This window comes from Lasiosphaeria miniovina (genome assembly GCF_030549165.1).
Source record: "Lasiosphaeria miniovina strain SMH2392-1A chromosome Unknown B0T26scaffold_2, whole genome shotgun sequence".
NCBI classification, from domain to species: Eukaryota; Fungi; Ascomycota; class Sordariomycetes; order Sordariales; family Lasiosphaeriaceae; genus Lasiosphaeria; species Lasiosphaeria miniovina.
In genome coordinates, this window is record NW_026848221.1 from 6,014,543 (window position 1) to 6,028,683 (window position 14,141).

The 14,141-nt window shown below is 50.8% G+C and overlaps 6 protein-coding genes across 6 annotated transcripts; 4 read left to right on the forward strand and 2 right to left on the reverse strand.

Annotated features, from left to right (window-relative positions):
- Positions 1-56: 56 nt before the first annotated feature.
- Positions 57-1,061, reverse strand: B0T26DRAFT_673046 (uncharacterized protein; the record flags this gene model as incomplete). The annotated part of the gene is made up of 2 exons (XM_060439545.1): positions 57-137; positions 360-1,061. The coding sequence occupies 2 exons, from the start codon at positions 1,059-1,061 to the stop codon at positions 57-59; spliced, it is 783 nt and encodes a 260-aa protein (XP_060301387.1).
- Positions 1,062-1,724: 663 nt separating this feature from the next.
- On the reverse strand, positions 1,725-3,132 carry B0T26DRAFT_673047 (uncharacterized protein; the record flags this gene model as incomplete). Its single annotated transcript, XM_060439546.1, has 5 exons — positions 1,725-1,844; positions 2,070-2,308; positions 2,533-2,695; positions 2,738-2,755; positions 3,118-3,132. 5 exons carry the CDS (start codon positions 3,130-3,132, stop codon positions 1,725-1,727), a joined length of 555 nt encoding a protein of 184 aa, XP_060301388.1.
- A 2,312-nt stretch (positions 3,133-5,444) lies between these two features.
- Positions 5,445-6,842, forward strand: B0T26DRAFT_175740 (uncharacterized protein). The gene has a single exon (XM_060433586.1). It carries the CDS (start codon positions 5,700-5,702, stop codon positions 6,702-6,704), a length of 1,005 nt encoding a protein of 334 aa, XP_060301389.1. The 5' UTR covers positions 5,445-5,699; the 3' UTR covers positions 6,705-6,842.
- On the forward strand, positions 6,680-7,942 carry B0T26DRAFT_698345 (uncharacterized protein). The gene is made up of 5 exons (XM_060441430.1): positions 6,680-7,345; positions 7,396-7,454; positions 7,508-7,539; positions 7,593-7,658; positions 7,739-7,942. Exons 1-4 carry the CDS (start codon positions 6,778-6,780, stop codon positions 7,597-7,599), a joined length of 666 nt encoding a protein of 221 aa, XP_060301390.1. The 5' UTR covers positions 6,680-6,777; the 3' UTR covers positions 7,600-7,658; positions 7,739-7,942.
- A 694-nt stretch (positions 7,943-8,636) lies between these two features.
- On the forward strand, positions 8,637-11,304 carry B0T26DRAFT_673049 (uncharacterized protein; the record flags this gene model as incomplete). The annotated part of the gene is made up of 9 exons (XM_060439547.1): positions 8,637-8,657; positions 8,747-8,789; positions 9,035-9,074; positions 9,451-9,811; positions 9,910-10,056; positions 10,433-10,451; positions 10,531-10,856; positions 10,895-10,986; positions 11,070-11,304. 9 exons carry the CDS (start codon positions 8,637-8,639, stop codon positions 11,302-11,304), a joined length of 1,284 nt encoding a protein of 427 aa, XP_060301391.1.
- An 838-nt stretch (positions 11,305-12,142) lies between these two features.
- B0T26DRAFT_748734 (Peroxin/Dysferlin domain-containing protein) lies at positions 12,143-13,784 on the forward strand (the record flags this gene model as incomplete). Its single annotated transcript, XM_060445001.1, has 2 exons — positions 12,143-12,327; positions 12,416-13,784. The coding sequence occupies 2 exons, from the start codon at positions 12,143-12,145 to the stop codon at positions 13,782-13,784; spliced, it is 1,554 nt and encodes a 517-aa protein (XP_060301392.1).
- Positions 13,785-14,141: the final 357 nt, after the last annotated feature.

The window sequence follows — 14,141 nt, forward strand, 5'->3', positions numbered from 1 at the left end:
ATTTTTCCGCTGCACTCTTAGACAATTGTGTTTGGGCCCACGTTTTCCCTCACACATCAAAGACTTTGAACGCCCTTAGGTGTAACGTAACGTAGCGGAAAGTACTCGTAGTTCAACATAAGGTTATTTTGGGAAGACTGGTCTGTAATAAAGGAGCCTGAAATCTTATTCATAGCGGCGGGTGAGTTTGAAAAACAGCTAGAGATATACACGCCGCTGTATAGTTCATGTGCGTGTAACAAAAGTGGAAAATAAGGCTTCTGGATTGTGAGCCCAGAGAACTCAATTGCTTCTGTTGTGTTGAGATCGGCCGATGATAAGGTCGAGACAGAGACGGTGAGCGGGGAACCGTCACGGACAATGTTCAGAGACACAGGCTCGGAGTCCTCAAACCGTTGTAGCAGGGAAAGATCACGAAGCGGCAGTTCACCTAGACGCAAAACGATGTCTCCTGGTTGTATGCTGCTGGTCCCACAGGCCACGCGGGAAACTTTGTAAAGGGCCGTGGCGCCATGCCGAATCAGAGCGGTCCATTCCTCTTGTGGAACGTCAGAGGCAGCATCCTTCAGCGGGATGGCGGTGAAATCCAATGGTAAAATACGGATGTCATAGCAGCCCGTCTCCTGCACCATGCGAAGGGGAGTCGCCACACGCGAGACGGGGATGGCACCCGACGAAGAAGAGAAAAAGCCCAGTGCAAGTCGTTCTTCATCCACAATCACGCCAGCAAAGCCCTGTTTGCCGATAGAGCTTCCATTCGAAATCTCAGCAACGTTTCTGATCCTGTTCTGTGGAGCAGCAGGAGGCGTCCAATCTTTTGGCAATTTTATCCCCGTGATAGTTGTTGCCTCGACAAAGACACCGTCAGTTTCGTTTGCGACACCAGCAACAAAGACCTCGCGATTGATGTCTGGGTCTTCTTTCGCCAGTCCAACCGCCTGGATCGGAGCCTTGACTCTAGATGAGTCATATTTTATGAGGACAAAATCGCCCAGGTGGTCAGTGTGAGCCACCGAAGCTTCGATGCTGACTTGTGCGACCTTCACATAAATCTTGGCCATGCTATGGTGAACGATGTCTCTATGGACAAGCACGATACCTCTTTGTGTGTCTAGGACCACTCCATAGGCGGAGCCACTAATATTGGTCCGGCAGTCGACGAGGCTGCCATAGTAGCATTCGACCAGAACAAAGCAACTTGGAAGAGAGCATAGTGCAGCCGGAAGGTTCGGTAAAATGGGGAAAGGAGTTTCGTAAGTTGGCACGTTCTCGGTGATAGAGATCATAGAGCCGAGTGTTTCTTGCTTTCACTGGAACTCGGCATTGCGGAGGCCACGAGTAATTGGGGAGAAGACTGAGATATATCGAAAGACGGTAGACGCCAGCGTTCTACACCCATCCAGTTTCATGAAATCAATTGACACCTTGGTGCCGCTGGCGATATTTACTAAGACGTCCTTAAGCACCTCTATCGAGGTGATGGGCTTCCCGTTGATTGATTTCACGAGTCCAGGACCAACTTTTGCAGACTTATGGCAGTAGACACCCTCGAGTGGCCAAAAGAAAGAAAGGGCCTGTTGGTATAAGAGGAGATGAAACATGATCCTACCGGCGTGCAAAGTCCTGGTGGGCACCATGTCGAACAGATCACAAACATAGATCTGACATTCTTTCTTTGTCTTGTGACCGTTTTCGAGGCTGAAAATGGTAAGACAGGCTTTGCCTCAGACAATTTCGTCGAAAATCTCGTCCAGCTTGAGTAAGCTATCGACAAACTGGCCATTGATGTTGAACAAAATGTTGCCTGTGCGCAATTTGTCAAACGAGGGGCCACCTTCCACCACCTGTTTAACAGTAACCATTTGTTCCAATGTAAAGTGTTCTAAGCGTATTTGGGTTTGAACTTCGTCGGGGAGCCCGAGTGCGGAGCAGTCTGAGAAGCCACGGTAAGAGAAGGAACACTGGATATCACCACGTGTGATTTTTCTGTCGTCAAGGAGGAATTAGAGTGCACGATTTATCCGGTTGGTCGGTAAGAAAAAGGCAGATCCATTGTTGACACTCCCTACCGCATTGAGAGCGACCACTTGCGCATCGATATTATATACCGGGCTACCAGAGCTTCCTCCAGACGTGTTCATATTCGCCAGGAAGTAGGGCGTGTTGTGGTCATTGTAGACGCCACCGCAGTCGGGGGGATTGCGATCCAGATGAGCCAAGACACCAGAGATGACGGTGTGTGACTTGCAGTCGTCGTTACCAGCTATCCGGATCTCGAGGTGAAGATATGCCTTTTCCGGCGAGAGCTCTAGTTCACAAACACTAGTATGTTTGAGTTCGTTCGGCTTGAACTAGATAATAGCAAAATCATGCAAGGGATCGACATAAGACACAGTGACGGCTGCGTCTTCCCCTGATTTGAACTTGACCTTTCCGAAAAACGATCCCTGGGAACAAACGTGCTGATTTTTTACGATGTACCTATGTGCTGTAAGCGAGTGGAAGAATACAAATGTTTCGGGAAATGCCTACTCATTTTTCGCGCTGGCGACGAATCCTGTCGCCTCGCCCCATCGAGCGCTCTCACAATCCGTCCGTTTAGGCCGATAGAAGTGTACTGAGACAACGGCTTGGTAAACCCTTCCATCCGCAGTTTCCCAAGCAGTGCCTGGACCGGCTGGATGTCATTCGTTAGCTGTCGTAGGATTATTGGATAACATTGGATGGGAGATCATACCGGGAAGCGGGAGAGTATCTGATGTCATGGAGATGGACAATTTGTTAAGTTTTAAGGGCAATAAACAGTAAAAAGGAGAGTCTGTGCGTTGTTTCGGCTGAGTGATGACAACTGGGGCAGGTGTGCCATTTATAAATCACACTGGCCAGACTTCTTCTGCTTCGTATTATTTGTCACCCAATAGGGGATTCTCTAAAGTTGTACACCGCTTGTCTATTAAAGGGCACTTGTAAGATGCCCTAGAAAGGAAATCACGTCCTTTCGGCTGCAGCCGGTGTAATACGTATGCTGAAATTTTGGGCTGAAAACGCATCAATTGCCCAACCATGCGAAATAACCTTGCTCTGAGTTGAGCTACACGAAGACAATGTTTTGTTTACCGGGGAGCGAGACATGTCGGTTGCGCAATTCTTGGTTTTGTATTACTATTCTACTTTTGATAGATTGTTAAACGTAACGATTTCTTGCCTGATGAATAAATATGGAAAAATATTTGCTATATATATTATGTCGGCAATTCCTAGCACAGATCTAGTAATACACCTGTCTTTATCACTCGAAGTTAACGTCGAAATTGTTTCATATTTCGATAAGAAAAACAATTCAAACGCATCCTTGTTCTATTATACTCCGAAGAACTGCCTCTACTTTCTTTTGAATCATCGCTTGGGCAAAGGCAAGTTCTGGTTTTTGATTACCAGAAAGTAACGACGCCGAAAACAAATCGCGGCTGAGACTACATATTTTCGCAGAAACAGTGCCGTGTCTAGGGCACACCTGATCGTTTGGATACACGCGGAGGTACCTGCCAAGTGTCAACTTTCAAGTTTGTGAATAATTCAGTAGAAATAAAACTCACATTACGAAGCTTTGGATGTGGAAACAGTGCTCTCCAGGACTGATGTCTGGCACAACAAAACCTTCAAATGCTTGGGGTAAAGGAGAACAAAGAAGCGATGGGGCGATTGGAGCAGTTAGGGTACTGCCACTTATAAAGTTGTCGCCTGTGCGAATGATTATGTAGTCGTAGAACAGATCTGGTTCATCCGAGACTAATGGTTGTAATCCATAAGCAAAATGGCCGAATGCCGAGGGGTGAGAACCAGCGCCCGTTGACGAAAAGACCGCCCTTTCCATGTTTGCGCGTTGGGTGAAGAGCACATAGCAGTTGTAAGAACTGCGGAACCGGTCTATTATAGTTTGTAAGCCTACCACCCTGAACAGGTCGGCGACTATACACTGACACTCGAGTCATCTCGTTTCCGTCGTATACCGCACCTCCTTGCCAGCCAACTCGGTTTTGGTTGCGATCTTGAGACACACGACGTAAGCAATACGAGGGACTGCCACGACGACGGAACTAGCGAAACGAGCCTTCACCTGGCCAATAATACAACCAAGGGATGGCTGCCCACGTCTTCGTCACAGCTGCTAACCAATAAGGGGAGTCCTATAGACGCCGGGTAGCCACTTTTTTGTGATATGAGTCCGAGAATTTTCTCAAGAGGTGGTTGGCTGTAACTGTTCGTATGTGTCCGAATAGGAGTAGCGATTTTGACTAGCGTGGGGTTCATGACAAGTCATGATACATAGACAAAGCTTTATTAAGTATAGACTACGACTAATTTTGAGAGTAAAGTAAAGAAAAATAAAGTATAGCTACAAAAATAATGGAAGAAAATAAAATACTTGGGGCGCCCCAAGCATTTATTTTCAACTCACCCCGTACAACATTTTTTTTGATTTATTTAACTACTTTTACTTCTTCATTACTTCTTCTTTTTTTCTTTTTCATTCTATTCTTTACACTTTTTTCGGCTCATCATTAAACATGGCAAGACGGAAACACACGACTATAAAGACGTCGGTGAACGAATTTTATCTTGATGATTTAAGTTTTTTTAACCCTCGAGTGGTTGCCGCGATTAAAGAAGAGAAGAAGAGAGCACAAGAGGAACGAAAGGGTGCTGAAGCAAGACTTGCCCGTGTGTTGCCACTGCTGGTCGCTGCCCTCGCTGCAAGACACCTCCTCGGTAAAGCTTCGGACGATACAGATGGAAGTAACATTGGCGAACTTGCAATCAACTTTGTCTACCGCCGGCGGGTTCGCAATGAGTGGGGATCTGAGGTTGTTTTGTTCTACGAGTGGTGGCGTCGTGGTAAAGAATTTTGCAGTGAACTGCGTTCACTGGCGGTGCAGATGAGATTGCTAATGTTTTTTCCGTGCGCCTGTCGGGTTTTGTTGCAAGAGGATGTCGCTGACAATTCCAAACTTGACTTCGAGACCAAGCTGAAATTCAGCCTACAGCTTCGTCATTTACAAAAAACTCGAAAAAACCTCAAAGACCTTCCGCCTCTCAAAAGCCTGGGCGATCTGCCGTCAAGTCTCCGTGACAATTACGAATTCGACGAGAACAACCTCTTACGGAGGTCACCAATCAGGATACGAAGGATACTGCAGCAAAAGGAGCTTGGACTTGTACGACTAGGACAAACACACGTTAATCACTTGACCAACCTCGATTTCGCTGAAGCGGTCGTCAACCTCTCTATGAGAAGGCACCTTCGGAAAAACGCAAAACTTTTGTTTCGAAAGGCGATAATGAAGAATATAAACATTACGAGTGTCTTTGCCGTTAGCGACATTGAAAAGAGCTCTATAGACTCTATCGCCGTACCGTTTCGCTCACATGGCTGGTGGGATGTCGCTGTCAGGCCTAATATCCAAAAGCAAGAATGGCTTGTCTTTCTCCTTTCTAGCGATGCACCGAGGCCACCAAATTGTCGAGGCGCGGAATTTCTCCGAGTCCCCAATGCTCACAACAAAGCTAACAAAAACTTCTTCATTTTCCCTTGTCTACGGGCCATTTCAAACGACCTGTCTCAGTTATGCAACACGATACGACAACGCCAGAGTTGTTTTAATACAGACGTGCAGACAGTGGCGGCAGAGGTTAAGAAGATGGTGGAAACCACTATTTTAAGATCTCGACATAGCAAGACTTCAGAAAGCAAAGGCCTCAACGGAGACACGGTGGACACCAATCCGAAGACGAAGGATTGGGGCGGTGAGAGTGGGGACAAAGCAAGCATGGTAAAGAAGACACAAGAAGCGGCAGAAACACTGACAGGTTTACACGGCTCGTTATCGAAGCAGTCCGGCGCTGTCAAAACAGCTGACGTGGTGAGGCGGGAAGACCATCTCAGGCTTGTTTCGCGTATGCTGTTAACCGAGTGCGACATTAAGACGCTCGACAACGGTGCGTTTCTAAACGACAACATTATCCAGTTCTGCCTCTTCACTTTGAGTGAAAAATACTACTGTCGCAAGGTCTATATGTTCAACACGTTCCTGGTCAAAAACTTGAGACAAGGTATATCTTGCGACAACTGGTCGAAAACTGCGAATCCAGCCGAGTACGAGTTTATTTTCGTGCCGATTCACAACAGAGGCAACCACTGGAACGGCGCGATACTATGGCACGACGCGTTGGCTACCGCCGGCTCCGACCGGCGTACGTTTTCTCTCGCCTTTGTTGATTCCCTTCACAGGTTTGCGGACAATCGCGATAGCCGTTTGTTGCAGGACAATTTTTCGCGACTTCACATCGATGTCATCGTCAAAGCACCCCCAAAAGACCTGCCCAAACAAGACAACGATTGTGATTGTGGAGTTTTTGTCCTTGCCTTTTTTGAACATTTCTTACAAGATCTGATCCAGTTTAAACGTGCAGTGGAAGAAGAGACGAGCCTCGACTGCGTTGTGTACGCCGACATCTTACGAAGTGTCATCAGGGAAAGGGCAGAGGCGGCAAAAAGAGCAAAAGATGCGGAAGAGTCCAAAAAATTGGATTCGGCCTCGCCAGCTGATGGTTGGGAGGAGCGGGGCGTATCAGCTCCCCCGTCTCAAAGACTGCTGACAATAAGCTCTGAGGAGGCAACTGTTCAATTCGGTACGCAGTTTTAAAACACAATTCTCGTCCCTTCATTTCAATGACTAACAATGCCAAGCCCGCTTTATACGAGGTATCCAGGACCAAATGGAGCCTACTGACTGGCCAGTCTTCGTGCAAAAAGTGCCGGACTTGGTCAGATCAATAGATCCCTGTTTTGTGCCAGACGACAGCCTCATCGCAGCCGGCGATCGTTCCCTGTCCAAAGATGCTCAAGAGTCCAAGCCATGGCCCATAGACATAAGCTCCTCGCCTCCGATTATCACCGAACCCCTTTTCGAAACGCAAGCCTACCACGTCGTCGCAAGTACGGTTCCCCTACCGCCCATCGATACACAAGTTTCATGTACGCAGTCAAGTATATGGGCTGCCGGCTTCAACGAAAGCGATATCTTCTCAGGGCGCGATTCTAAGACAGACTCATACGACACCCCTGCCACTAGTGTCAGCTCCCCAGATTTTACGTCAGTCGCCGTTAGCTTGAAGCGGAAGGCTCCCGAAGAGCCTCTTCTATCTACGCCGTCGCCAAAGAGGTTTGCGGGGTCCGCTGCCACGGCGAGAGACGTTTCTTTCTCTCTGCTCAGGACACCGGACATGGCACTTTTGGACGTGTTCACAACGGGTTTTAGCGACGCATTATTCGTAGGCAGGAGAGGTAAGGAATTTCACTAAAGTTTTTATCAACAACAATGCTGACGAAGATAGTCTTAGGAGAAACCTCACCCATGACAGACGCGCATTTACCACCGAACGCCACCATTCAAGTAAGGACTAGTTTCAACGCTCATAGTCTTATCTTGATGCTGACTTTTTATAGCCAGTCGACTTTTACCACTCGTCTGCCCATAGGTAAGATATTACTATGTTTCGTCTTGTATTTAACGCCCGGCTAATAAAGTCAGGCTTTGAGAACAGTCTGCCAAAAGCCGGTCGGTTTAACACCCCGCATCCGATAACCGACACAACACGTAAGCCCATATTCAATTACCCCTCAGTCGCTTTTAGCCGTCGCTCACCGCTTTAGGATCAAATGGCACAATCCTAGCAGAACTCTACAAGCCACAAAGGCATATTCTTCAACATAACCACAACACCGAGTTTCTTATTTCCCTACCATACAAATGGGAAGACGAAGTACAAAACTGTTTTTGTACCAATCTGTCTACTAGAGTGCCGTGCTCAGGTGTATCTTGTGTAGTCAGCGCTTGCGCAGGCTGCGAGAGCTGTTGGTTTTGGCAACGTAAAAAAGAACGTATGCTTCCATACCTATAGGGTGAGCTGCAATCCGCTTTGGCTAAAGCTAAACTCTACTGTTTTCATGTCAGCATTCAACCAGGTATAATCCACCTGTTTTTGCGTCTCAAAGACACAGAACGAAAAGTGCAGAAGGCGTTCAAGGAACGGCCTAAGAATCAGTTTAATTGGGAGCTTAAAAGATATGTACAGGGCCATGAATGTTGCGTTAAGGGCGATGTCTTCACCGTCTGTTTGCATTTACCTTTATACAGGCAGTCGATAAGAAGGTTTGTAGTTGGTTTATGTCTTAGACCTCTATAGCCTTTTTATACAGACCCATGACTATAAAATAACGACTTCACATCCTTCAGCAACTTGAACTTATCCATCCACACGATCATAAGGCGTGATCGACTCAAGAATCGACTCCTCGTTTAAAACCTGTATGGTAGCCAGGAATGTGTATTCGATGATTATATCGTAGGTCGTAATAAAAGCAACATCCGCCCAACCCCATTCGTTTTCTTTCGGCCGCTGGAGGGAGAAGTTAGAGAGAGGTATTAGATGAAGCGAAATATCTTACATACCATAGCTGTGTGGCAGAATTCTGTACGGCAGAGTGCACCATACACGCCTCATCTGCAGCGAGGTTCGTTCTTAGAGTCTTAAGACTTTGCGTTATCAGGAAGGGGAAGAGGGGAAAGAAAATAATGCCAACTCGGTTGAAAAAAGTAAGTTTGTTTGAGAGGGGTTAAGTTGTCTACCCGACGGAGCCCGAGTCTTTAGCTAATTAGGCATCAACGGCTTTATAGCGGGGCAGTCCGAAATTCCGAACCTCGGAAAAACTTCAATTTACGAAAATGGTCAGTTTGAGCTGTCAACTATTTTAAAGCAACAGTAACGAGGCTTTTGGGAATAAAAGATGTTTGTAGTATCTCACGATCTGTGGTCAATCCGCTGCTAGCCCTGTGTATAGTTTGCCGTTCTGCGGCTGACTGGCAGTTGCTCGTGCATTGCATAATGTCTTAGACATAGGCGGTGAAATGGTCGCAAGGGTGGTTTAATCCAATCGGGTCACTTGAATTTATACAACCTGGGAACTGCCCAGATATATGGGACATGTCGACTGGGCGCCAGAAGGACAAAATGTACAAATACCGCTGGTTCGCACCAGTTTGCACACCGCTCGAAACTGCACATTCCCATGCTTGTCGCCTCGTCTGCCTTTTTGCAGGACTGTCTACGCAACGTAAAGCATCTTTTTCGGCCTGATGCCCACTTGCTCCCTGTACTCTCTTTTGATCATGCGGTTCTCTCGTTCGCCTTCTCCAATAGGAACGTTTGGTCTCCCACCGTCCCCTACCTCGACGGTAGAAACCTCGACAGTATTTTTAGATGAGGTAAGTCAAAATGAAGACGAACATGGTGCAAGATAATATTAAATCTCGTCTCGGCTTATTATATAGAGTTTGCTTGAAACAGCAAACCCACCCTTTACACTGCTCGATGAGGAAGAGTGGATAGGCTTCTCTTGCCGGCCGAGTGCCTCGCAGACACGCTTTTTGCGGAGGCGATCAACATCCTGCCTTCTATTTATGTGGTCGGCCAGACTCCCCGTGGTGAGAGTTACGTCGTAGTTCCTTGGTCTCGTCAAAAGGGCCTTCGTGAGAGCGGCATTTCACTTCAGAATCTGCCTGACAACGTCCTCGCAGACGCTTGGCAGGCCAGCGAAGGGGCGATACGAATTCACGGTATAGTGGAAGCGGAGCGACAGTCTCAGATTGCATTTGCCAGCAGTGCAGCCGACACCGCCAGGTCTGGGTGTCCCAAGGGAGTCATTCGATTTTACCGGTACCATGTGGACGCGGAGCACAAGCACCTCTTGGTGGGGATGGTTTGGGCGGAATAGATTAAGAACCTTGAAGTACGTGTTGCTTGAAAGAAAACCCAACTCTGGCACTATCAAAAGACTAACATGTCTAGGATTCTTCTATCGACGTTCAACATCGATTTACGACGTTCTGCCGCTGTCTTGGCCTGCGTCTCCTTGAGCGTGTGGACAACTTGACCACGGCGACGGTTGAGGTGCTACTGAAACGGGAACCGAAAGAATGGATCGAGAAGCTTAAGGTCAGAGAAAGCTTGCGCGCGACGATATTGAACGGAGTAGATGCAAAACTAGAGCTACACGTCTGCTTTCTGGTTCGTATTATAGTGGAACTCGCCGGCGGTCCACACAATGAGAACCATAGCGACATGGACGGAGAGAGATCTGCAAACGAGAACCTAGCTGCTCTGGGAGCCCTTTTCGGCGTCGATACCGAACCAGGGCCGGTGTCCGTTGGCGGATCTGACGCAAAGCATGCGAAGGAGCTTCTTTTACAACACCTGGAAGGGGCGAGAGATGAGGATGAATTGGACTTGGACAAATTGATGCACTGGCTCGGGTTTCCCATAGACTAGAGCCTACCCTAGGGCTTGCTGACCTGTCTGCCGCACAATACAGTTGAGGATTGCTGGCCAAGGTAAGAACCTTCCGAGCCGGGCTGTTGTTGTTCTTGGACTAACAGAAACAAAACAGAGACCTATCCTTCATGAAAACAGACGGGCTTCAAAGCCTCCAAAACGGGGTACTGTGGTTTCTTTGTGAACATGCCAAGCGGAGATTGAACGACGCCTCGCTGAGAGTATGGCTGGACACAAAGGAAGGCAGGAGCGAGGAGAAGCAGATCACAGAGACGCTATGCAAAAGCGAGAGATGGGATGAGATGGCGCTGTGTCTCTCGGCCTTGTACTACATACAAGTTCTTCGAAGCACAGATACGCACGACGAACCTGCGCACGGAAGCCACTTTTGCGACTTTGTCTGTCACTTGAAGGGCTATCACTTGGAGGGCCATCAACCGGGCAGCCGGGCGATGTGGGAACATGTCGCTTGCTCTTTCCTCCGTGTTACTACTGGCCACAGTCTAACCGGGCCAGCGACTCGCGGCGGGCGCGGCTGCGGCGGCTCGACGACAGCATCGGCGACGCGGGACCCCGGCAAAAGCCTGCGGCTGTGTCGGGCGCTGCTGCGGGACCTGGCCGACGAGTTCGGCCCAGGAAACGCCTTGCTGGTGCGGGCTTACTACGACACCTTCTAGGTCTGCGTGGCCCATGGCGACTGCGCTAGGGCCGCCGTGTTCGCGCGGCGCGCGTGCGAGGCGCGCGTCGTGCGAAGGCTCGGACAGCCCCGACACGCAGCGGGTAGCGGCGCTGGCGTCCGACCCGGCGGGCCACGCCATCTTCAAGGCGTTCGGCAGCGCGTGGCAGACGGCGAAGGACTCGGTCCGTCCCCCTGAGCAAGACGAGGCGCGATTCAACAAGTGGTCGTTTTGAGAATAGATAGAGGGATTTGAAAGTACCAGTCGATTTTCCAAATGAAAGTCCTAAATTGGACAGATCTAGAAGCTCGGTTTTGGTGTCATGGCGGGAAATTCTCCGAGCGTTGACTTGACTCACACCAGCAGGACCCGGCTCTCTGGGTCGGAATTAATCACTAGCATTCCCGGGCATGGTGGGCACACCTTTTGGGGCCATCGTGGCACAGATGGGAAACCTGAAACCTCTCGACCGAGAATTGCAGCTGATGAGGGGAAGGGGCTCTGGATCCTAGAGGTTGTCTGGTACATACCAAAGGTACCTAATAAAACTTTGGAATGCAGACTGGACATGATGCAGTGGGCCGTGCGGCGGGCGGCAGTCAGTAGAGTAAAGTGGTTGCGCCGCCTTGACCACCCGCCCGTATTAGCATGTGACGCAATCGCCGTGGCTGGCTTCGGAGCTAGCTTACCTACTAAGGTGAAGCGATCGTTCCTGCGCCATCAGATGGCTCCCATCACCAGCCCTCCTTTCTGCAAAAGGCCATCCTAATGTTTTGTTGGCCGAGGGCTTGCGCATTTTCTACCCTACCTGTGCTGCGATACAAGTCCACGGCGATTATTTCGAGTGCGCAGAGACAACAGCAGCCTCGAGACTTGGTCGGCGGCGCATTCCAAATTCGATTGGGTACCCGACTTGCGCCCCCCCCCCCCCAAAGTTGACCTCCATGGTGGGGCTCGGGTGACGCTCTCTCGTGGCAAGGCCTCGCTCTCTCTGCCTCTCTTCCTGGCGGCCACTTCACTCACATGGTCCCCCTCCACTTCCACTGTCGTTGCCGCTACACCAGCTCATCGCCATGGAAGATTTAGCCTCGGAATTTCTCAGCACGGTGGAGGAAGCCGTGCTGCGCGGCGCCGTTGATGACCGCGACGATGAGACACTGCACGAGGCCGTCGCGGCCACCGACTCGGCCAAGAAGGGGACGAGCCTCCGCCAGAATTTGTTCAAAGCTGCCAGCCTGCAAGACAAGCTTTTAGAAAAGTAAGATGCTGTCCTGCCGTGCCATACCCGCCATGCCCTGTCTTTGCCATGCCCTGTGCCAATCTCACACCATGCTCTCTCTTGCCAGGCTCATCTCCCAGATGATACCCGTCGACGATGCGGCGCCCGACCAAGTCCCCGGCATCGCAGGCGCTGACGACCACCACATGCCCACCTTTGGCGAGCGTCCGGGCTTTACCGTGACTGCCATGTCCAACAACTTCCGCCGCTTCAACGCACGCATCGGCGTCATGTTCAAGTTCCAGGCCCGCGTGCTGCGCGTCTTGTCCTGGCGCCGGCCCTCGCACACGCTGTCGCTGCTGGCCGTCTACACCTTTGTCTGCCTCGACCCCTATCTGCTGTGCGTGCTGCCCTTGGCCATCGCCCTCTTCGGAATATTCGTGCCCTCGTTTGTGGCTCGCCATCCCGCCCCCTCCTCGGACCCCGACCGCGTCCGCAACCTGGGCTACTCGCCGCGCGGCCCCCCGCTAGCCCCCGCCCGCACCGTCAAACCCGCAAAGGAGCTCTCTCGCGACTTCTTCCACAACCTCGGCGAGCTGCAGAACACCATGGACGACTTCAGCGTCGCACACGACAAGATTGTGGCCCTGGTGGTGCCCACGACCAACTTCTCAGACGAGGCTCTGTCATCGGCTATCTTCGTCCTGCTCTTCGCCGCCTGCGTCTTCATGATGCTCGCTGCCCACCTCCTGCCGTGGCGTCTGCTTGCCCTGGCCGGCGGCTGGGCTGCCATCTGGTCTTTCCATCCGAGCGTGGCACGTCTGATCCACCAGGCGAAGCGCCACTATATGCTACCCGGGGACGGAAAGCCCGGCGACGGCGGCAAGACCGGCAAGCCCGACATCACCAAGCCCATAAACAAGAATGTAGAGGGCATATTTGACGACTGGGTCCGCTCCGACATCATCCTGGACGAGGCGCCCGAGACGCGCGAGGTCGAGATCTTTGAGCTCCAGCGCGTCGACAGTTCGAGCGGCGAATGGGAGCCCTGGATGTTCAGCCCATCGCCCTACGACCCGCTCTCGGCCCCGCGCATAGCCGGCGAGCGCCCGCGCGGCACCCGCTTCTTCGAGGACGTGCTGGCCCCCGACGGCTGGGAGTGGAGCGAGAAGAAATGGGCCCTCGACCTGTGGAGTCGCGAGTGGGTCGAGGAGCGCATCATCACGGGCGTCGAGGTCGAGACGGAGGGCGAGCGCTGGGTCTACGACATCTACAGCGAGAGCGACGCCGCCGCCACCGCCGGCATGATCAGCGTCGTCGTCGACGCCCAGTCGCCGCCCGTCCGGAATCCGAACGGCCACGGAGGAGCCGCCGCCGCCAGCCATCATCACCTGCCGAACGTGAGCTGGGAGGAGGGCGAGGAGGGCATGGGCAGGCGCGGCGAGTGGAGGAGGCGCCGCTGGGTGCGCATGGTGAAGCGTAAGAATGTGAGCTGAGGTACTGTCTATTATAATATGTCTAGGTATCTTGTCTGGAGCACCAGGCAAGTGTGTAAAAGAAACCCCTAAAAATTTGAAAACAAAATTATAGCAGATAAGCAAATGCACACCCACTGTAGAAACATGTATTGTACATGTATCGCACAACTTGCTGTAACAGCACTGGCTCGGGCTCATCGATATATGTTCTACCACCAATCGCTCATGACAAGTCCGAGAATGCCTGTCAACCGATCGGGTAGATATGAAGCAGATCTGGTTTATAGGCATAAGAACAGTTAAGATGGAAGCGTGGATAATGTATCATTTAGCCGGTAGTAATAATGGGCAAAGAGGGAGAAAAGCTTCTCAGGA

Excerpts from the sequence above, each read along its gene's own strand:
- B0T26DRAFT_175740 (XM_060433586.1), top strand. The coding sequence starts at position 5,700 with ATGGTGGAAACCACTATTTTAAGATCTCGACATAGCAAGACTTCAGAA.
- B0T26DRAFT_698345 (XM_060441430.1), top strand. The coding sequence starts at position 6,778 with ATGGAGCCTACTGACTGGCCAGTCTTCGTGCAAAAAGTGCCGGACTTG. Across the intron at positions 7,346-7,395 it reads ATTATTCGTAGGCAGGAGAG|TCTTAGGAGAAACCTCACCC; the intron begins GTAAGGAATTTC and ends TGACGAAGATAG. Across the intron at positions 7,455-7,507 it reads CACCGAACGCCACCATTCAA|CCAGTCGACTTTTACCACTC; the intron begins GTAAGGACTAGT and ends GACTTTTTATAG.